Source organism: Mus musculus, chromosome 11 (genome assembly GCF_000001635.26).
Source record: "Mus musculus strain C57BL/6J chromosome 11, GRCm38.p6 C57BL/6J".
Classification (NCBI taxonomy): domain Eukaryota; kingdom Metazoa; phylum Chordata; class Mammalia; order Rodentia; family Muridae; genus Mus; species Mus musculus.
Window position 1 is genome coordinate 53,257,059 of NC_000077.6, and position 22,760 is coordinate 53,279,818.

Here is a 22,760-nt window from a genome sequence, read left to right on the forward strand (position 1 = left end):
TAGTTCAGGTAGAAAACAAAGCAGAACAATGTGAGTCCTGCAGCAGTGGTGGAAAAAAGCCTGCTAACTGGAGATAAGAAAAGCAGTCGTGCTGCTCTCTCTTCCTCCATTGATCCAGGACTCCAAATTTTTAACAGGCACCCAGCCCTGTATGGATTTAAGTCTCTGCACAGCTCATGAAAGGGCCCAAGACAAATACAGCTTTCTATAGTGTCTGACTCTGAGTGTTGGACTTGAATTTTGCAAATCCCACTGAGTAACTGGAAGCAAATATCCCTCTATTCTCTCTTCCTGAATGCATGCGCCAGAACTGGACAGCAAGGTTATGGCCAGCCCGTGATTGCCCTTGGGTATTGCACAGATCTGGGAAGCATGTCTGTATTGTTAACATTGCCTAGGTCCCTTCTTTCCCTGATCCCCCAGAAAAGCACACCTTCCTGCTTTCTGTCTTGCTTCCTGGGCTGATGCCTGGCTAGTGGATACATGCCCTGTGGTGAGGCAATAGGGTTGAAGTAGTGAGCCCTTTACTGCCATGGCATGGGTCCTATGTAGGGAGAAGTCAGACGCTGGTTGGTTGAAACTTACCTTTATGGACCATGCTGGCCTCAGATTCCGCACACCCCTCCTTCTTACAGTTCTTACAGCAGCCTCTGCTTCAAACAGCAGCATCCAGTGCACAAGGGCAGTTGTGTTTCAGGTCTGTGAGGGTCATGTCCTGGGCTTGTCCCCAGCCAGAGCCATCCAAGAAATGTACTGGCAAACCATGAGTGAAGAAGAGTGGTGAGAACCATCCTCATTTAATTCTAGACCATGGGCACAGGACACCGCCCAGCCTGCCAACTGATCCCGTTTCCAGCAGGCTGAGAGTGCCTGGGAACTCGTGGGTTCTCTGAACCCAAGCTCCTTAGGGGCTCAACCAGCTCCCACCTTCTGGAACACTCCTGAAGCATCTAGACCTACTAGCCATTCCATTTCTCATGGTTGAACTCCCTCTTCCCAACCTTCTGTTCTAGAAGGTTCTACTTCCTTTCTGGACACTTCTAAATATATCCAGGACAGCCCCAGCCCTGAGGATTCCTTCCACAGCTACCTGGAACTACAACAGTTTTCTCTATCCTCTACAACCTTTACAACCAGCAGCTGACCTACCATGACCCCAACAGACCTAAAGTTCCACATCTATTTTAGAATTAAGGCCTTAAAGTCATTTATCCATTGCTTACTTATTCTGGAGCATCCCACTGTAGTGCAGACCAGCCTCAAACTCACACACACATAGGCAGATCCTGAACTGTGATCCTCCATCCTTCCACTCTCTACTCCATGAGCGCTGCGATTACAGACATGCACCATCATGCTGGCTCCAACTAAGCTGTAACTCCAGCTCAGGGTCTTTCTCTTCACTTTTGTTTTTGCTTGTTTTGCCGAGACAAGGTTATCACTGTGCCCTTGGCTGACCTGAAACTCACTGCACAGACCAGAGTGGTCTTGAGATCCATCTGCCTCTGTCTCCCATGCCATTCTGTTTAAAACAATTTTAGGTCAAGCATTGTGGCTTTAATCCCAGCCACTCGGGAGACAGGCAGGGAAGGGAGATGAGCTTGAGGATAAAATGTGGCTTACAGTAGAGCACTTGCCTGCTATGTGTGAGCCTTAGGTTTCATCTTCAGCAATGAGACAATGAAAAGTCAACCAGACTTCTAACCTGCCACTTCTTGCCTTGTCACTTATTCCCCTAAAAGCAACTGCCAGTTTTTCACCATAGGCATAAGCTGGAGCCACACTGAAATCCTTCCCCCTCCTTCAGGTACATCTTGGCTCCTTGTAAAACTCAGCCACTGGTAAACAGATCTAAGTAGTCACCCAGGCCCTTTCTACCACTTTCCTTACACAAGTCACCTGGTTCTTCATGCCTCCAGATTCTGACAGGGTTTTACACACACACACACACACACACACACACACACACACACACACACACACACACACACACACACACACACACACACACACACACAGAGCAAAGTGACCGCAGTGGACAATTTGACATCAGTCATTGCTTTACTCCCACCCTCACAGTCCCCACAGCCCCACGCAGGGGCACTGCTGACCATGCCACCCGATGCCGTAGAACAGCTATGGCCAGGCCCACCCCAACCTCTCCAAAAAGCATAGCCCAAGGCATGACCTGAGGCTGGGTGTGGCAATACATACCTTTAATCCCACCCTGGGGAGGCAGCAGCAAGCAGATCTGAATCTGAGGCCAGCATGGTCCATAAAGGTGAGTTTCAACCAACCAGCGTCTGACTTCTCCCTACATAGGACCCATGCCATGGCAGTAAAGGGCTCACTACTTCAACCCTATTGCCTCACCACAGGGCATGTCCCCAACTAGCCAGGCATCAGTTCCTAGCAGATTCTGGCCCTACTCAGTCCTGGCACTTATGTTAATACTCTGTGCCATCTACCTTCTACCATCAAATCTAAAGGCCAGCCTCGCAGAAGATTACTATACCAAGAACACTGGATTGCTATTCTCAGGGGCAGAGGGCTCCAAAATAAGCACACAGGCAAGCAGCTAAGGCAGGATGATGGACTGCATTCAGGCCAGCTTATTCTGTTGACAGTCTCCCCCAGCCTGCCCCTACCCACCCACCCACATATATAACTACTCAAGTAAGTCCCCTACACACACACACACACACACACACACACACACACACAAACAGCCCACTTAAGAAAATTAAGAAAACCATTCAAGTTAAGACAGGTTTCTTTTATTAGTTTTTCCTAAACTTTGTCTCATGTTAACTGTTTTTCTTAGTGTAAGAATGTGACCTAGAGTTTTTAACAAACCAGTTTGGATAATGCAACCCGGATAAACACTTGTTTGCACACAAGTCATCAGTTGCCATCTGGCCAGCCTCCACATACATCCAATCGGTCTACAGACATAGCAGAAGCAGACCATCTGATTTCTAGCTTTTAATCTTAAACTTCAAATTCACCCCCATCCCAGCACCCAAACCCTCCCACCCCCACCCCCACACACAAATGTTTATGAGTTCTTCATTAAGGACAGTCAGTTGCATAAGAGCTGGCTTAATCCTGCAGCCTGCATTTGAAAAAGCTCTTGGCCTCAGAGCAAGGCCAGTGGGAACTCTTACAGCACTCAAGGAAGCAGAGCATACATTTGGCCTGGGGTTCCAGGCCTGTACTGAGCGGGAGTCCAGCTGCTCACATAAGCATGCATTCCTTCCTTTCCAACTGCCTCTAGAGCACTTGAGAGCTATAGCACTTCCTGTGTGGACAGACAGATGCATAGTGATTCTAACTATGCATGGTTGAACCCTATTTCCAACAAGCAAAAATAAACAGAGGCTCTGTTACAGAGATCAGCGATTACAAAGACCCAGAACATAACCGACACTTGTAACTAAGGCAGGTAACCAGCTCTGACCTCTACTGCAGGCATCCACCCTTGTTTGCAGAACATCTCTTTCCTGTAGACTGGCCCCAGGAGTATGTGGTGCCCTGACACTGGCTTCAGTCGGCAATGAGGTGTTCTTGTGACCTTGGGCACCTTGTCTTTTATACCAATTTCAGACTTGTCCAGGGCAACGCAGTGCAATAGCTTTACAATCTGTCAGCTGTTTTAACATACAGATTGGCAGATTCAAGACACATTAACACAAAAGATACCAAACAAAGAGCCTCGAACTCTCATCCTGTCCCATTCAAACTTCTAATTTACATACATCTACCACCACTCGAGCGGGTCAGGGTACAAATCTTTCCACCATACTAAGGATGGACTGCTCAGATTTACCATGCCTACACCCAACTGTGTTATTTACAACCCAACCTTAAGGTTAAACTACACTTTGATGCTTCAGTATTAGTGAATGTACTTTTAGGAAGTACAGGAAAGCAGAGTCCCTTGACACACTAAAGCTCGCTCTAAGTGAAGAGGGCACATAGCATTTATACTGCTTAAGGATGGAGGAGGAAGACTGGGCTGGGGATAGAGGGATGAGAGCAGGCTCTGCTGCGCTCTGCACTCTCCTAGTGTTAATCCATGCTTGGCCATCCTGACCCTCAGAAATGGAGAAAGCACCAGCCCCACAACCCCACAGGCAGAGAATGCTGGTGGTGATCTCCACCTAGACCTTCCAAGGCGTAATACGAACTTCTGTCATGTATAAGGAAAAGCCTGCCTGGTGGCTGTCGCGGCTTTTGTTAGAGCTCAGTTTCCCCAAACACACTTCACCTTGTAGAAGCATGATTAAAACAAGGATGGAGGCGAGAGCTCAGATAGACTAGCTGGGCTCTTAAACAGGACCGTAATGAAGAGAGAACAGTGCACTTCATCTCTGGATCTAACTATTTAGAAGTCAAAATGCTCTGTATATTACCTATATACCCCACCCCCGAGGTCCCCTAAAAACTGACTAAGAAATCTCCAGTATTTGCTTGCTCTAGTTGATATTCAGAACAAAGTTGACAACTTAAAGCTTTATAATAGTCTGTTTTAATATAAACAAGTGTTGGAATCAATCAATGTCCATCTCAGGAAGCTTCTTGTCGCCATCAGAAGGCACAGCTGTGTCTGCACCGTGCTCAGCAGCCTGGGAGCCTGGGTTGTCTCCTTGGCCATCCACTGGTCCATTCTGCTCAGCATGTTTTGGTTCCTCCTTTGGGGGTTCCACTTTGGGTTTGGGTTTTGAAATTATAGGACTGCAAATACTTGTCAGCTCCTAGAATGGTAAAGAAAACTATAGTTTCTTATAAATGAAACAAATTTTATATGACATGCTAAGTAAACCCCAATACCTAAGCCATAATGAAATCCCAACTGTTAATAACAAAGAGCTGCTAAGAAATGTCCAGGGCCCGGCATGGTGGCACACGCCTTTAATTCAGGCAGAGGCAGAGAGACAGAGGCAGATGGATTTCTGAGTTCAAGGCCAGCCTGGTCTACAGAGTGAGTTCTAGGAGAGCCAGGGCTATACAGAGAAACCCTGTCTCAAAAAAAAAAAAAAGAAAGAAAGAGAGAGAGAGAGAGAGAGAGAGAGAGAGAGAGAGAGAGGGAGAGAGGGAGGGAGGGAGGGAGGGAGGAAGGAAGGAAGGAAGGAAGGAAGGAAGGAAGGAAGGAAGAAAAAGAGGGGGGGGGGAGGAGAGAGAGTACACAAGGGCAAGAACTACCTTAATTTTAGCTTCAATCTCCTTTGTCTTGACAACTGGATCCACCGTCAGGCTCTGTTTGTTCTGCAGGTTAAGCTTGCTATTCATCCACTCCATCGCCTCATTGGTGCTTTTCTCTACCTTTGTCACGTCAGCAGCATCCAAGTGTTCATACTGGTCCTCCTACAAGTGGAGATGACAGTTAATTGGAAGATGAGCAACTCCCTACCCAGTATCTCCTCTCAAACATTTCTCATCTTGGGGCTGGAGAGACGGTTTGGCAGCTAAAGGCTCTTGTACAAAATCCAAGTTCAGTTCACTTTATCTTCATTGGGCAGCTTAAAACCAACTGTAACTTCAGCCCCCAACAAAGATCCAATGCTTTGCTATGTGCATAAGAATAAAACTAGTAAGATTTAAAAAGAAAAACTAAGACTGGTTGTGTTGGCGCATGGCTTTAATTCCAGCACTCAGGATACACAGGCATATGGACTTCTGTGAGTTCAAAGACACCTGGCCTACATAGCTAGTCCCAGGCCACCCAGGCCTACACAGTGAGATCTTGCCTCAAAAACACAAAATCAAACAAACATACAGTGCCATAACCAAAAATCATACGAAAATGAAACTAAGATACCTTGTTTTTGAAAGAGCTGATCACTTTCATATACTGTTGGATTTGCTTCCCTAGTTCTTCAAATAATTTTGGTCTTTCTTCAGATTCCTGGAACCGTGTCTTAATGGGTTGACCTAAACTCTAACAGGAGAATACACAGGTTTATACAGGGTAGCTTAAACTATCCAAGTTATATAACTACTAGGATTAAGAGTAATGGGGTTAATTTGTCACTCTCTGGGTATGTGTATGCGCACACATGATGAACATGAATATACAAATATATATACACAACACATGCTTAAAATAATACAGGCTATTTTAAGCTAAATGTTTGTCCAAACCACTGAAAGTCCCAGGCACCTTCTCCAGCTGCTCGTGACCACAAGTCAAGACTGTCCCAAGTGAAGCTGTTCCTCATGACCAAGCCCAATTCTCACAATGGGAGGACAACCAAAAGTTACCTAGCCAACAATTTTTACTTAACCAACATTTTTTTATTAAGAAACAAACTGGGGAGGTCGGAGAGATGGCTCCATAGTTAAGAGCAACCTGGGTTCAAGCCCCCACACCCATACGTTGGCTCAGAAACACACACACACACACACACACACACACACACACACACACAGAGAAAACTCTCCACAATGAACTGATCCCATCTCTCCCACACATAGACGAGGAAAAGGAGGAGACTAAGTCAGCTACAGACACAGGTGAACTATGCATATGTACATTATTTGGGTCCCAACTCTGATCAACTAAATGGTCGTCACTGTTCAGGAAATAAGAACTGGGGCTGGAGAGATGGTTCAGGTTAAGAGCACTGACTGCTCTTCTGAAGGTCCTGAGTTTAAATCCCAGCAACCACATGGTGGCTCACAGCCATATTGAAATCTGACGCCCTCTTCTGGGGTGTCTGAAGACAGCTACAGTGTACTTACACATAATAAATAAATCTTTTTTTTTGTTTGTTTCTTTGTGTTTTTGTTTTTTCAAGACAGGGTTTCTCTGTATAGCCCTGGCTGTCCTGGAACTCACTTTGTAGATCAGGCTGGCCTCGAACTCAGAAATCTGCCTGCCTCTGCCTCCCGAGTGCTGGGATTAAAGGCGTAAGCAACCACACCCAGGATATAAATAAATCTTAAAAAAAAAAAAAAAAAAAAAAAAAAGAACTGGAAAACTCAGTCACACTGGAGATCTCTGGTGCAATGATGGTGTAGCATGGGGCTGTAGACTTTGAGTAAAACATAAATCACAAAAAGCTTAACTCAACTGGAAGAAGGTACAGAAAAGACACACAGCCAGAATGGCTGCAATAATTACTCTTAACTTTCTTATGCCTGCCTGGCATTTTCCAGAAAAAAAAAATTTTTTTTTTTTTTTTTGCACAGTGAAGCCAGGCAGTAGTGGTGCAAGCCTTTTATTCCATCACTTGGGAGGCAAAGGCTGGTGGGATCCCTTGAGTTCAAGACCAGCATGGTCTACATACTGAGTTCTAGAACAACTTGGACAACAACAAGAGAAACCCTGTCTTTTTAAAAACAAAAACCAAACAAATGAAAACATAGTTTAGCAGGACCACTTGCATCCCTGCCAAAGTAAACTAAGCCCCAGGCACTGTTCTTGAGCCATATACTCTGGACAGCTACAATGACCCAGTTCTTCCAGAAAGTCCACAATAAAAGCCATAACAAAACGGAAAGTTCCCATTTCCTCTCAGTGAATTTACAACTTTTTTCAAACAACAAACAGGTAATATTTTCTATGTTACCCATCCAGCTCCGTAGCATGTTTCTCACACCCAGAGGCTTTGCTGGGCATGTGGCAAGCCTGCACATGCAGCACCGGGGAGGGAGGCTGAGGAGCTGGAGGCGAGCCTCAGCTACACTATGGGAAAAGGTATATACATACACAACCCTGACCCAAACTGCACAGCAGGTACCTGAGGAAAGGCTAGAACTCCATGCTCTTTCTATATCCTGACACCAAGAAGGGCCTCAATGCTAATCCACTGGAACAAAAGTTAGCTCATTCTATAACCGGTTAAGAGAATAACAGGTTAGGTCATCAGAGTGATACAGTTCTTGCATGCAGTTTTAGCCTGTGCTTTTACATGGAAGCTCCACTCTGGAAACTACAGAGGCTCAGATACCTCTGTGTTGAGACACTTACTTTTAATTCAGCCAATTTGTCTACATAAACTTGCTTTGGTTGATCTTCTCCATCTTCATACAGCCAATTTTCAGTATCCTCTAATTTTAAGGTAAAAGTATTACGATCCTGTAAATAAACAAAACAAAACCAAAAAGAAAAAAAAAAGAAAAACCAATCACGTGTCTGACTTTCGAACCCACACACACTGTAATGGGAGACAATACAGAAGTGCAAACCAGGTCTAGGGGATGGATCAGTGAGTAACCATGGGCTTGCCATGCAAGTATAAATAAGAGCTTGTGTTCTGAAACCCAGAGCCCATGTAGAAGCCAAACAGATGTGTCAGCTCCTCTAATCCAGCACTCAGGAGGCAAGAGATGGGGAATCCCTAAAACGGGGTGCCTAGCTACACTAGTTTAAAAAAAAATTAAAAAAAAAAAAAATTCAGCCAATTGCAGGTTCAAGAAAGACTGTCTTGACAGTAAAAGTGGAGAACAATCCAGGAAGACAGCAGACAAGAATTCTGAGGCTCTCCATGGACTCACATGCATGTGAACCCTTCACACATGTAAAACTAAACATTCAACTATTCCAACAGTTACAACTATGTAACTCCCAAACAGAAAATTTTCACATTTTTTGGATTGTATGCATATGAATGTTTTGCCTAATGTATGTAAGTGTCCATGTAGGGCAGAAAAGGATGTCAATTCTCTATAGCTATAGACAGAATGAGCCACCATGAGTGCTAAGACCAAAACTCCAGCCTTTAAAGAGCCTGTCTGTGCTCCTACCACTCAGGTCTCGGCAGCATTTCTTGGTAACATGACCACGCACACTAACACAGCTTCCTTTGAGTGTCCAAGGATTCCCCCTAGACCGGATCAGTATGGGAGCAGGGCACTTACATCTTCACTCACAAACTTCTCATATTCACCACTAAGCTTGTCTCTCATCTCATACACATACTCTTCCACAGCATTCTTGGCGTCATTCCGTTCCTTCTCCAGTTTATCCTGCATGATCATCTTACCCTGGAACAGAACAATGAATTAAACACGAGGACAACTATGACAATTTCCTCTTACACATCAACTAACATTAAAAGCAACAAGCTTCCATTTCTTGAGTCACCCCTACAAAATAGACCCAGGAATTAAAAAAATTGAAAAGCACAGATTTTGTAGGGGGTTTTTTGGGGAGAGATAATAAAAATAAAGACCCTCAAAAGCAAAAACAAAATATTTAAGACAAGAAGTGGTGGCCGGGCAGTGGTGGTGCACACCTTTAATCCCAGCACTCGGGAGGCAGAGGCAGGTGGATTTCTGAGTTCGAGGCCAGCCTACAAAGTGAGTTCCAGGACAGCCAGGGCTACACAGAGAAACCCGGTCTCCTGAGGGGTGGGGGGGGAGGGCCTGTTTCAAACTAAAAAAAAAAAGGGAGGGGGCATGGGAAAGGGTTAGTTATTACTTTGGGGGACAGAGTTCTGTGTCAGGCAGAGTGGCACACGCCTTTAATCTCAACACTTGGGAGGCAGAGGCAGACAGATCTCTGGCCAGGCCAGCATGAATTACATAGTGAGTTCTAGGTCAGCCAAGGAGAGACCCTATCTTAAATAAAATAAAACAAAAACAAAACAAAAAGCCACTTGACAAGAGATAGCAATGTAGACGTCAAGTTACTATCACACACAAAAGAACATAAAGAGCCATAGCTTACAACTTAAATCTGCTTTTACCAATAATAGTCCAAACTGGCAGAAACCCTAAAGCACTATCAAACCCTTTTACAGGAGTCAGATCAGACACCCTGCATATCAGATATTTACATTCCAATTCCTAACAGAAGCAAAATCACAGTTAATGAAGGAGCAAGGAAATAGTTTACTGTTGGAGATCAATACAACATCAGGAACTGAATTAAAAGCACTGACTTAAAGTCCAAACGTACCTCATTCTCTGTGTACAGGCCGAGCATCTCCCGGTCCAGCTGCCAGAGCAGCTGGCTCTCAATGGGCAGGTCCACAGTGCTGGTCTTCACTTTTGCCTTCTTTGCTTGAGGTGGTTGGTCCGTCTTTTTATCTTTTGATCCAGCTTGAGATGTCTAAAGAAACAAAAACTATGAAGAACAAAACCACACAGGCTAACTTAATATTTTAAACTAGATCAAATATCAAAAACTGATTTGGCCTTAGTTAACTAATGATGTAACTCATACGTATCATATCTAGAAACTAAAGAGTGAGTCTGTTATATGTAGAACACTACATTCAGGAGTTAAGCATAATGGTGGTCATTAGGGATTGGGTTCCTGTGTCCTACCCACCTCGTCTCTGTACCTACTCAAATGCACTGCTTCATCTTTCTTTTTAAAAATTACATTCTTGGGCTGGCGAGATGGCTCAGTGGTTAAGAGCATTGACTGCTCTTCCAAAGGTCCTGAGTTCAAATCCCAGAAACCACATGGTGGCTCACAACCACCCAAAATGAGATCTGACACCCTCTTCTGGTGCATCTGAAGATAGCTACAGTGTACTAATGAATAATAATAATAAATAAATCTTAAAAAAAATTACATTCTTAAGACTTTGTATGTATGCATACACACATGCCATGGTACATATGGGTGGAGTTCAGAAGACAATTTGTGGGGAGTCAGTTTTCTTTCCACCAACTGGGTCTGAGGAATCCAACTCAAGTAGGCAAGGTTGGCAACAAGTACATTGGGTGTAGAACTTATCCTTGGTGCCAGCTGACTCATCGCCCCAGCCACATGGTACACCTTACAATAGGAGTGGCTCTTCTGGTTCCCTAGCCACCTTCGTGACTGTTCTTGGTTGGTAGCCATTCCACTCCTAAGATACAGAAAGGTGACCACAAAGACAAATCTCAACTAGAATACTATATTACATTGCCCTGCGCTGCTGATTATCACTATAAGAATAACAAGATTCTTAAATTTACAAACGTGTCAGAACAGACTCATGAAAAGTAAACCATCAAAATTTTTCTTCACTAAAACTTTTAGCAAAAGGGAAAAAGGGAAGAAAAAAAAAACAGATGTGCCGGTGTGGTGGCGACGCCTTTAATCCTAGCACTTGGGAGGCAGAGGCAGGCAGATTTCTGAGTTGGAGGCCAGTCTGGTCTACAAAGTGAGTTCCAGGACAGCCAGGGCTACACAGAGAAACCCCGTCTCAAAAAACCAAAAAAAAAAAAAAAAACCAAAAAAAAAAAAAAACACCCCACAAAAAACAAAACAGACTACTAAAACAATTGGCAAAATTTGAGAAATACAAAAGGAAATTTTATGTCTCATTGTTTCATCAGTAAAAAATTAGCGGTAATGTTCTTTTTAACTTTCCAAAACACACTATGCAATGTAGTTTAAAACTTCTACAAATAAATAGAACAGCACAGAACCACATTCCAATCAGGCCCTGGGGTTCCTGAGAGACTGAGAATCTTAAGGTTGTACCTCCATCTCCTCAGACTCCGCCTTGTTTTCTGCTGGTGTCTGTGGCTGCTGCTGCTGCTCTTCAGTATGTGGTTCTTCCTGGTCCACTTGCATCTTCTGAAAGACCAGTTAAATCAAACATTGAAACCAGAAGATTCCAACAGAAAAAAACCTAGGCAGCCTTCACAACATACTCAAAGTCACATGGTATAGAATGCCTCCTGACTTACCAGCCATCACTGTATCAGGGTTCAAAATTCCAATTACGCACAATTACACAAAGCATGAAGTTTTCCTCTCTGGAGTTCAACACAACAGTGTGGTTGGTACCTGCCCTGCCCGACATGCCCATCCTTGTAGGAACTATGGAACTCCTTTGTGAATCATAAAAGACTCAATGGAGTGTGGAAACAAACAAACTAACTTGAGCTTCTCTTCCACATGCTTTTCCCAGAGGCTTGATTTTTGTCAAGAGACCCACAGAATTCTTTCAGCACCATTCACTAATAAAGAAGTGGGGGGGGGGGGGGGAAGAGAGCCTGGAGAGATGGCACTGACTGCTCTTCCAAAAGTCCTCAATTCAAATTCCAGCAACCACATGGTGGCTCACAACCATCCATAATGAGATCTGACGCCCTCTTCCGGAGTGTTTGAAGACAGCTACAGTGTACTTATATAACAAATAAATAAATCTAAAAACAAACAAACAAACAAATGAAGTCTGGGGCTGAGCAATAGTGGCACATGCCTTTAATCCCAGCACTTGGGAGGCAGAGGCAGGTGGATTTCTGAGTTGGAGGCCAGCCTGGTCTACAGAGTGAGTTCCAGGCCAGCCAGGGCTACACAGAGAAACCCTGTCTCAGAAGAAAAAAAAAAACAAAAAATAAAAAAGTCTGGGAAGCATCTGAAACCAAGATCTCAATGTGGGTGCTCTGCACACATGGGGAAGAGCCAAGCCTTTGGGGTGTTCAAAGCTTTGAATCTGATGTACAGACAGACTAAGACCTGTATTTATCAAGAGTATATAGTCTCCTGTACTTCTAAAAACCATTACCAGACATAATCAGAAGTATAGTGCTAAGCTGAGAAATGGTCTGAGGGAGGAGTCAATTTCAGTTCCTTTCCACTGGAATGAAATGTAAAAGTGGTTTGAGTGGCCTCAGTGCTCCCGTCAGCCTGTCAGCTGTGACCAATACAAATGCTATCACATGCAGGCTACCTCCTCTTCCTTTGCATTCTGATCCGTCTCCATGGGCTCCTCACTCTCTTCAGACTTGTGCACCTCCACCAAGGCCGCACTGGACACACTGAAGATGCCGTGCACGTTCACCCGGACCTTGACTTTCACTTTTGAGCTGGAGCCATCAGACTGTGGAGTGACTTTCTGAACTGAGAACTGAGCTGGGATTTAAGGAAGGAATGCACAGTGAGACTGACCTTAAACATCCAGAGCTGTAGTAATAAAACAACCAGGCTCCTGGGTCAGATCATTTCTCAGAAGTAGCCTCTCCTTCCTCTCACCACAGCGCACTCCTGACCCCCCACACTAAGGGCTCAAACGTCTCCTGTTGGTCTCTCCTTTCCTCCAATCCCCTATGTCAGCTGCATGTGCTGTGCCAGATAGTAAAGTATCCAATTTCCACAATTTACTTTTAAATTTTTCCAGTTTGTCACCTTCCAAGAAATGGTCATTTGTAAAGTTTACTACCATACCAAGAGTTTGTTGTGGAATTTTATTTTCTTATCTTTTAAAGTTCAAAAACAATTTTGTTTAAAAACAAAAACAAATAAACAAAACCATGGAAAAACTTGAGACGGGCAAGCTGTACATCTTGGAGTTGCCTAAGACAAAAAGCCATGGTGAGTTTCAGAGGAAGGCTATGGAAGCCCAATGAGTAAGTGAGCATTCCCAGGGCTAGGCCAATACTGGAAGGCATAGAAAATAATACAGTTCGAGAAGTTCGCCTTTCTGGGTATGACTGTCATACAAATGAAAAGCAGGGAGGCCAACCTTCTTCCCACCATTCCCAAAGGTCACTGACACTGCTCCTGGCTGTTCATCCACTGCACAGATCTTTACAACTCTTGGTTTCTCTGTCAAGTGATATTATTTCCAAATTGTAAATGTTCTCTATTTGTAAAGACTGGTCAACTTGGTTCCAAAATCAACAATAAACTGATGCTGTAAACAATCTAGTGGTTTCTGTGCAAATCTTGTAACCCTATATTAGAATCCAACTGACATCAGAATCACCTTAAGCAATGACCCACAATGTGCACTCAACCCAGGAACACTGCTGCAAAAGTCAAGCCTCCATTAAATAACCATCCGACTGCCTCTACAGCAAGTACAAAGGGCAGAAGATGTTTGCTTTTGTGGCCTCAAGCGCCTACATTTCTGAATAGTCTATTTTTTTTCCCTTTAGTGCTCTAAGTACAGGCAATTTTTGTTATGATTTCAGTTCAATTCTACTCACCTATAGCAGGATCTGGATAGGGCAAATCCTGAGGAGAACTATAGTAGGCCTCAAGAGTGAAAGGTTCCTTTCTGTAGAAGGTGAGGACTTTGGAGAAAGGAGCAGCATGGTTTTTGGGGAAGACTTCACAGTCACTAGGAAGAAGAAAAGGACAAAAAACACAAAACTTCATAAGGCTCTTTTTCTTTTTAAAATATTCCAATCTTTCTTTGTTATTTGGGGGGGGGGTGTCTCAAGTGTGCTGAGGTAAGAGGAACTCCCCCTGATCTGAGACAGCAATCTCTGCTTTTTGCTGCTACCCAGTCCAGGCTTTCAGCCTGGAAGCTTCTGGGGAGCCCTGACCCTCCACCTCCCATCTCACCCTAGCTTTACATTGGCTGAGGGTCTGAACCCAGGTCTTCTGGCTTGTATGGCAAGCGCTTTCCTCAGACAAAAATTTATGACATTCTGAACACCTTTGACACATGTATCCTAGGTTTGTAATTACTCAACAGTCCTAGTTTCTCCTCCTTGTCAGCTGTTATTTGCAGGTTCATAGAGAGATGACTCGGAAGTTAAGAGCACTGGATGCTCTTCTAAATGACATGGGTTTGATTCCCAACACCCACATGTTATCTTACAACTAATGTTCTCTTTCTGGTCTCCTCATATACTAGGCAGACACATGGTACACAGCCATACATGCAGCTAAAATACACAAATAAAACAACAATCTTAAATTCTTTATGGACTGTTTAAAAAATAATATACTTGAACAAGTATATATAATTTTAAAAGGACAGGGCACTAATTTACTCATGCCTTTAAAAAAAAAAAAAGGAAAAAAGGAGAGGCTCATACTCACTATGCAGCCAAGGATGACCTTACCTCTTGATCCTCCTGCCTCCCTCTACCAAAACCATGCTCGGTTACAGGGATTCACTATCATGCCTGGCCTTGAATTTACATCAACAACAACCACATTTTATGCCTTGGACAGATACACGTGTAAACTGAAAAGAAGGATAACACACTGCCTAGATTTAACACCCAACTGAGTATGTATCAACAAGACTGATAATATATTACCTTAACCCCTCTTCAGCTGGAGAATTCCATCGCAAAGATATTGGATATGGTACCACATCAGTGATAGAAAATTCTCTGACTTTGAAAGCAGGTGATAAAATTGCACACTAGAACGAAAATGTTAACAATTCCATTGACACACACAGACATTATAACCCGGTATTATAGAACTACAAGCAGTAGGAGGCCATCATTGATTTAATATTTTCAGTAGTAATATAATGGTATCTGAATAGTTCTACAAACTGCTGTCATTGTCAAATTTACTGTCTAACTAGTTACTTTAACTGAAGTCTACTACTTCATGAATCAATACCGACAATCCAACAAGTTCTGTCAGCTCTAGCTTAGCCCTTAACCTAGGCCCACAATTCCGTTTGTTTGTTTGTTTTGTTTTGTGGTTTTGCAGGACAATGTTCTCTGTGCAGCCCTGGCCTCACTCTGTGTCCTGGACTCACTCTGTAGCCCAGACCTCAAATTCACTGAGCTCCATGTGCCTCTACCTCCCAAGTGCTAAAATCAAACTGAAAGCCTGCGTCAGCACAGCCCCCAGCCTCTGCACTTCTGAACTCCTCTCACTACACGCTACGCCATCAATACCTTTTATGTATGTCAGCTGCCCATTTTAAGCAAGGGCTTCAGAAACTTACACCTTAAGCTGCCCTTTTGTTAATGGGTAGATCTGTGCTATGACCTATGAAGACCAAACTCACCTGCAGAGCACAGCCTCGAGTGACAGCTTCATCTGCATTTAATGTTGTGCTGAGTTCTTTACCAAAAAACTTGCTGATCTTCTCTTTCACTGCAGGGATTCGTGTGGCACCACCAACTATCTCCACTGCATAAATATCTTCTTTCTTTAACTCTACGGCAAAAATAGAGACATAAAAAGAATCTTTAAACCAGTATTCTACAATGAAGAAAAAAGTAGTAGAGCTCATGGTGAATGAATCCACAAACATTTTAAAAAACAAACAACTCCCTTACATCCTCATTCCAAAATTCATTATCCTCCCCCACAACCCACCCCCACCCCCTACCCCCGCCATGCCCCACCCACACTCACATTCTCTCACACTGGAGCATAGCCTCTGGTAAAAAGTAGTCATCTTGCCAGGCAGTGGTGGCGCACGCCTTTAATCCCAGCACTTGGGAGGCAGAGGCAGGCGGATTTCTGAGTTGAGGCTATATAGAGAAACCCTATCTTGAAAAACAACAACAACAAAAAAAAAAGTACTCATCTTGACTCTCAAATAACAATAGTGGGGTCTGGAAGGCACTGCCTGTGCAGGTCCTGCATTCCCTTAGAGCGCTACACAAAGTACTGTCAAGAGATCCAACATTCCAGCCAGCATGTTAGCTCAAAATGGGCTTCAAAATACTAAGTCATCCATGACCTGCCATAAAGCAAGGAAGTTCCAAATAACAAGGCACAGGCACATAGCCATGGTCTATGGTCTCCTGGGGATCAGGGCATGGCAAGGCTCAGCTACTGCCCAAAACCTATCTAATGCCAAGTGCTTTCCCAGTCACACTTTATCTAACAACCACTGTTCCCCGAGAGGAACTATTTAAAGAAGCAAGCGTGAGGGCTGGTGAGATGGCTCCGCAAGTTAAACACACATGCTGAAAGCCTGGTGACCCCAGAGCTCAGCCTCCAGGATGCACGAAAATGTGCAGAGCATCAGCTCTACTTAGTTATTGTCTGACCTCCACTAACTCACTTTTTACAAAAGAAATGAGCTGCAGCCAGGCATATTAGGTATGTGCCTGCAGTTCCAGCTGGAGGCAGGGGAAGGAGTACTGCTTGAGTCCAAGGATTACAGACCAGCCTACACAATGTAACTTCAACTCCTGAGAAGAAAAAATGGGGAGCAGGGAGGGTGACACTCCCAAAATCCATAGTAAAAACACACTCACCTCTCATCAACACTGATTTAAGACCCAAGCCAGTACTAAGCTAACATTACATGACCACCCTGAATTAATTAGTGACTAACAAAAAAGGTAAACATTGTACCCCAAACTGTTTTAGTTAATAATGTATTCCTAAGGGAATTGTCACCCTTTAGTCTGAAACATAATTAAAACATCTTATAAATCACACCTGGTTTGCATGTCTTTCTGTGCTCCTGTATCAACATGACTCTCCACTTTATTTTTGTAGTTATTAATCTGTTTGTTTGATTGATTGATTGATTGAGATTGGATCTCTTTTAGGACTGCTGGCTGTCCTGAATTCACAGCGATCCATCTGTCTCTTTCTTCTGATTACTGAGATTTTGAGACAGGGTCTCTAACCTAGGCTGGCCTTAAAATTTGATGATGACCTTAAACTTCTGACCTATCTGCTGAAAATACAGGCACGCATCACCATTCAACCTCTGTCCTTCAAAAAAAATAATTTTTTTAATGTATATGGTTGTTTTGTCTGCATGTGTCTGTGCACAATGTTCATCCATGCACCACATATATGCCTGTTGGTGACACAGGCCAGAAGAGAAAGTCAGGTCTCTTGGAACTGGCGTTATAGTCACCATGAAGATGTTAGGACTTTGACCTGGGTCCTCTGGTAGAGAGCAGCTAGTTCTAGCCTCTGAGCCATCTCTCTAGGTTTTTTTGTTTTGTTTTGTTTTGTTTTTAAGAGAGTCTTCCACTGAACGTGGAGCTTGATTCTAGGATGATCTGTCTGCCTCCCCACCACTGGAGATTACAGTGTGCAGCTGCACCTGGATTTTACAGAGATGCTGAGGAGCCAAAGGTCTTTATGTTTGAGCAGCAAGGCTTTACCCACTGAGCCATCTCTCAGAGCCATACTAAGTTAACAAAGGGCTCACTGACAAAAAGACCACCACATACACACTGCAAAGCAACTCAGTAAACAGATTTCTACATCCATCTGTGCTTGAGAAAGAAAGTTTTCTGAGAAAACTTTTATTTCCCTGTATTCTTCATAGAAGGCTTTAGAAAGAAGAAATATTCCAGGGGACAGATAAAGCTTATTATAGCGTGAAACTAAACTGACAGTGTTCATGCAGCAAATATTTGACTGGGAGAAAATGATAACATGCAATACATCCCCAGAGTCTGAGATCTACAAACAATTAATTCAATGACAAAAGTACTCACTGGATTGCTCCAAGACGCTTCGAAGTGGCGGCTCCACTCTTGCTAGGAGATCATCACACATCTCCAAAAATTTGCCTCTAGTAAAGAAATAATACAGATTAAACCACATTCCACTTATACGTAAAACAAAAGGCAATGACAAGCACTGATAAGGATTTGGGAACTGCAGGCCTTACATGTTTCTGGGCAATGTAAGATGAACACTAAGAGTCTGGCTTTTGCTTGGAATGCTAAACTTTAACAGCATTGCCAGAGGACTGCAATTCTACACTGGGTACGCACGCTAATAGAATTAAAACATAAGTTCACGGAAATAAAACATGTACATGATAGGATGCTTTCCAACATGATTCATAAAATCCAGAAAGCAAAAACAATTCAAATGCCTGTCAATGGTACTTAGGAAGAAAAGGGAACTGACTCATGGGTGTTATCAGGCTAGATCTGAAAGTGCTGTGCTAAACAGAAGTCAAACAAAGGACATCTTTTATTTACTCCAGCTATATGAACTACTCAGGATAGGTAAATCAACAAACACACACATACACACAACAGTTCAGTGCCAGCTTGGGTAGGGAAAGAAAGAGAGAGAGAACATTAACATATATCAAATTCTTCTCTGTGGGCCGAAAAGATGGCTCAGAGGTTAAAAGAGAAGTCCTGAGTTCAATTCTCAGTAACCATATGATGGCTCACAACCATCTGTAATCAGATCTGATGCCCTCCCTCTTCTGGTGTGTCTGAAGACAGATACAATATACTTATATATGATAGATAGATAGATAGATAGATAGATAGATAGATAGATAGATAGATAGATAGATAGAGATAGATTGATCGATCTTGAAAAAAATTCTTCTCTGTAAGATTGGTTTAGAATTAGAAAAAGAGCACAGCTCTTCTGTCTACACCTTGTGCACGAACTAGTGTGGTGATCTTTTACACTTAGTGAATACTGACAGGAGTCTCTGCCAGTTGTCTACAGGCTTAACAATTGGGCAGGTTGTTCCCATCCATCTCTACTTTTCCTCCAGAATCCTTGACAACCATCTATCTTTTTTGTTTGCTTGTTTTTTTTGTTTTTCTTGGATTTTTTTTTTAACTATTTTGGGTTTTAGTTTAATCTGCTCTGAACATAATTATATAAACAGAGCTATGCAATACTCAAGTTATTTCAAAATGAGTCTAATAACTAACATGTCTCACAGTCCATCCATGATTTATTCTATATCTACATTTTATTATTTTTATATTTATTTTATGTGTATGGTCATTTTGCCTGCATGCATCTATGTACATACGTGCATGGCCTGGTACTCTCAGATCAGAAGAAAGTGTTAAATCCCCTAGAACTGGGGTTATAGATGGTTGTAAGTTACCAGGATGGCACTGGAACAAAACCCAGGGCCTCTTAACCACTTAACTATATATATATAACCACTTAACTATATATATAACTATATGTAACTATATATAACTATATATATATATATATATATATATATATATATATATATATATATACACACACACACATACATATACATACATACACACACACATACATCTCCAGTTCCATATGTACTTGTTTCAAAAAATAATCCATGCAATGACCCAAGATACGTTTTGTTTGTTGGGGGGAAAAATAAAAGAGCCCTTGATAAGACAGGACAGCAACAGAGGGCAAACCTAAAAAGTTCCCTTAAAAGGGGTTAGAGATGTTGGCTCAAGGGTTAACAGTTGCTGCTTTTTCTAGACCCAACATAATGGCATATAACTGCAACTCCAGTTCCAGAAAATCCAAACCCTCTTCTCACCTCTGAAGGAAGGGACCAGGGACGCACATGGTACACCTACATACACACAGGCAAACATTCACATACAGAAAAATAAACCTTTTAAATAGCATTTTAAAAAGTTCTCTTAAAAGGGAAACAAGAATGTAAGGAAAGAAAAAACACTGATAAACAAACCCAAACTGGGCAAGAAAGTAGAAGTAAAGTCAAAAAGGAAGAAAAACCACTCTAAGCACTGCTTCCCAAGGCCTGGGCACAGTGCTTAGCTGGACAATGCTTGTTTAGCATGCATGAAGCCCTGCGCTCCATCCCACTATACTTAGAACAGGATATGGTGGTTCTCAACCTCAACCCTAGCACTCCAGAGTAGCACAGAAAGGAAAAGAGTTCAAAGTCAACAAACAAAATAACCTGTGTCCAAAAAAAAGCAAGCAAAAAAGTTCTTCAGGCAATGGTGGCAACACACCTTTAATCCCTGCACTCCCAAGGCAGAGGCAGGTGGAACTCTGTCAAGCCTGGTCTACAGAGCAGCCAGAGCTACACAGACTTACAAACCCTGATTTAAAAAAAGCCCAAGGAAGCAGCCATGATGTAATGCCAGTACTGGGGAGAAAGACTGGGGAGGTGAAGAGCCGCCTGCATCACAGTGAGTTCCAAGCCAGCTAGGTATACAGAGTGACAACTATGTCACAAAAGTAAAAGGGTCTGGAGCAGAAAAACTATAAAGAACCTAGAAATACGCATTTCAACAAAAAATGCACAAAAGAATATACAAATCCAGAGTCTCTGCCCTGAGACTAGAAGGAACTCCTGAAGACTGCTATCAGGACGGAGCGTCCGTCTCTTTTAGGGGATAACAAAAACATTCTATAATTAGACAGTGGCCAAGAGTAACCACCTTATGAATGCATACAAAACATTGAAGTGTACATTTAAAATGGTAGATTCTTTTATATGAAGTTTACCTCAACAGCCACAAACAACAACAACAACAACAACAACAACAAAAAATAACCAGGAAGTGAAAACAAATTATATATGAACAAAAATTAAGATAGGGAAAGTAACCACAAAGTTTTTAAGAGCAAACAAGCCAGCAGAGACTGTCACATCCCAGAAAGGCAAAGTTCCTCAAGAAAAGCAAAGCTGGAAAACACAAAGAACACTCAACTCCTCCTCAGACAAGCTTACTTTAAGAACAGAGCCAGATGGGGGCTGGGAAGATGGTGCTCCAAAAAGTGGCTTACACACACAAGGAAAGGTTTTAAGCACTACCTCATGAGAACAATTAATTACACTCCTAAGTGCACACCTCAAAGAACTAAAAACACACATTGAAGTATCTCTGTTCAAATCTGCCTGCCTCAATTCTCAAACCATCACTAAACACTGACTATGAATGCACACATTTGCCAGAACAGGTAACGATGCACTGGTGAACACTTCACGAATAAACCTCAAAACTATCATGCACTACACACATGACATACATGCATGGTTCCACTGCTAGGATATGTGCAGAGAATGCAAATAAAATCTGAACCAGACCCAAAGGAGAACTGCTGGCAGACAGACAAACAGACTGACTGACTCTAGGACTTTAGCTACGTAATGACTGTTCCCATTATACACAAGTGATGCTTCATAGCACTGCATGTACTAAGTGTTTACTAACTGGTCACTGTGAAGTGTTTCACTGTATGGTGTGTGAATTTTAGAGATAGGATCTTCCGTGTCCCAGGCTGGCCTGAACCTCATTTGATGGTACATATTCAAGCAGCTGCCTAACTTGAGATATCACATTTACCCAGACAGAAGATTAAATGAAGTGACGCTTTCCCTGTCCCTACCCAGAGCGACAAATCCTTGTCTTTGATTACTGCCAAGGAAATGACACGTTCAGGATAGCCACGTTTCATGAAAACCAAGCCAACCTCAAACTAGGGAGCTAAAATTTGTGTTTCCTTTTAGTGAGTGGTGTGTATGTGTGTGTGTGTGTGTGTGTGTGTGTGTGTGTGTGAGAGAGAGAGAGAGAGAGAGAGAGAGAGGGAGGGAGAGAGACAGAGACAGAGACAGCACACATATGGAGGTTCTCTTCCTCTACCATGGAAATCCTAGGGACTGACCTCAGATACAAGGCTTGACAGTAACCAACTTTACTTGTCAAGTCATCTCTCTAGCCTGATCTTGAACTTCTAAGACTATCAACCTATTATAGGTTGATAGAAACTGAAACCAGGAATTCTAACCAAACACAATACCTACTGAGCCATTATCTCAATTCTCATTCTCTCTCTCTTTTTTTGTTTTTTTTGTTTGTTTTTCAAGATAGGGTTTCTCTGTGTAACTGAGTCCTGGCTGTCCATGGACTCCCTCTGTAGACCAGGCTGGCCTCGAACTCAGAGATTTGTCTGCTTCTGCCTCTTGAGTGCACCCTTCCAAACGACACAGGTTCAATTTCTAACGCCCACTATGCGGCCCTGCTGTCTTTAATTCTAGTGCCAGAGTTCTCCTTCTGGTCTCCAAAGACAAAGTATGCATGTGGCCCAGACATATATGCAGGCAAAGCACCCGTACACATAAAAAATTAACATTAGAAAAACAGCACTTGGGAGGCAGAGGCAAGTGGATTTCTGAGTTCGAGGCCAGCCTGGTCTACAGAGTGAGTTCCAGGACAGCCAGGGCTACACAGGGTACCCTGTCTCAAAAAAAAAAAAAAGAACAGCATGCAGGCAAAACAGAGTCTGAAAACACACACACCTTAACTCTTATAAACAGCATTTGATTAACAAATTTTTAAAACATATTGGCCTCCCCGTCTTTGTCTCTCTCCCTCCCTCCCTCTTCCCCTCCCTCTCCACCCACCCCACCTCTCTTGCA

At 42.9% G+C, this 22,760-nt stretch overlaps 1 protein-coding gene across 1 annotated transcript in view; it reads right to left on the reverse strand.

Moving 5' to 3' along the window:
- Positions 1-2,755: 2,755 nt before the first annotated feature.
- The window catches only part of Hspa4 (heat shock protein 4), a 40,666-nt gene continuing 20,661 nt past the window's right edge, over positions 2,756-22,760 (reverse strand). Inside the window, exons 8-19 of the mRNA NM_008300.3 lie at positions 18,085-18,161; positions 15,669-15,820; positions 14,956-15,062; positions 13,888-14,021; positions 12,630-12,811; positions 11,432-11,527; positions 9,908-10,060; positions 8,866-8,991; positions 7,976-8,083; positions 5,822-5,941; positions 5,206-5,367; positions 2,756-4,757 (exon numbers count right to left, since the gene is read on the reverse strand). Of these exons, the coding sequence (NP_032326.3) occupies positions 4,554-4,757; positions 5,206-5,367; positions 5,822-5,941; positions 7,976-8,083; positions 8,866-8,991; positions 9,908-10,060; positions 11,432-11,527; positions 12,630-12,811; positions 13,888-14,021; positions 14,956-15,062; positions 15,669-15,820; positions 18,085-18,161 (1,621 nt within the window). The 3' untranslated portion in view covers positions 2,756-4,553. The remainder of the gene's footprint in view (positions 4,758-5,205; positions 5,368-5,821; positions 5,942-7,975; positions 8,084-8,865; positions 8,992-9,907; positions 10,061-11,431; positions 11,528-12,629; positions 12,812-13,887; positions 14,022-14,955; positions 15,063-15,668; positions 15,821-18,084; positions 18,162-22,760) is intronic.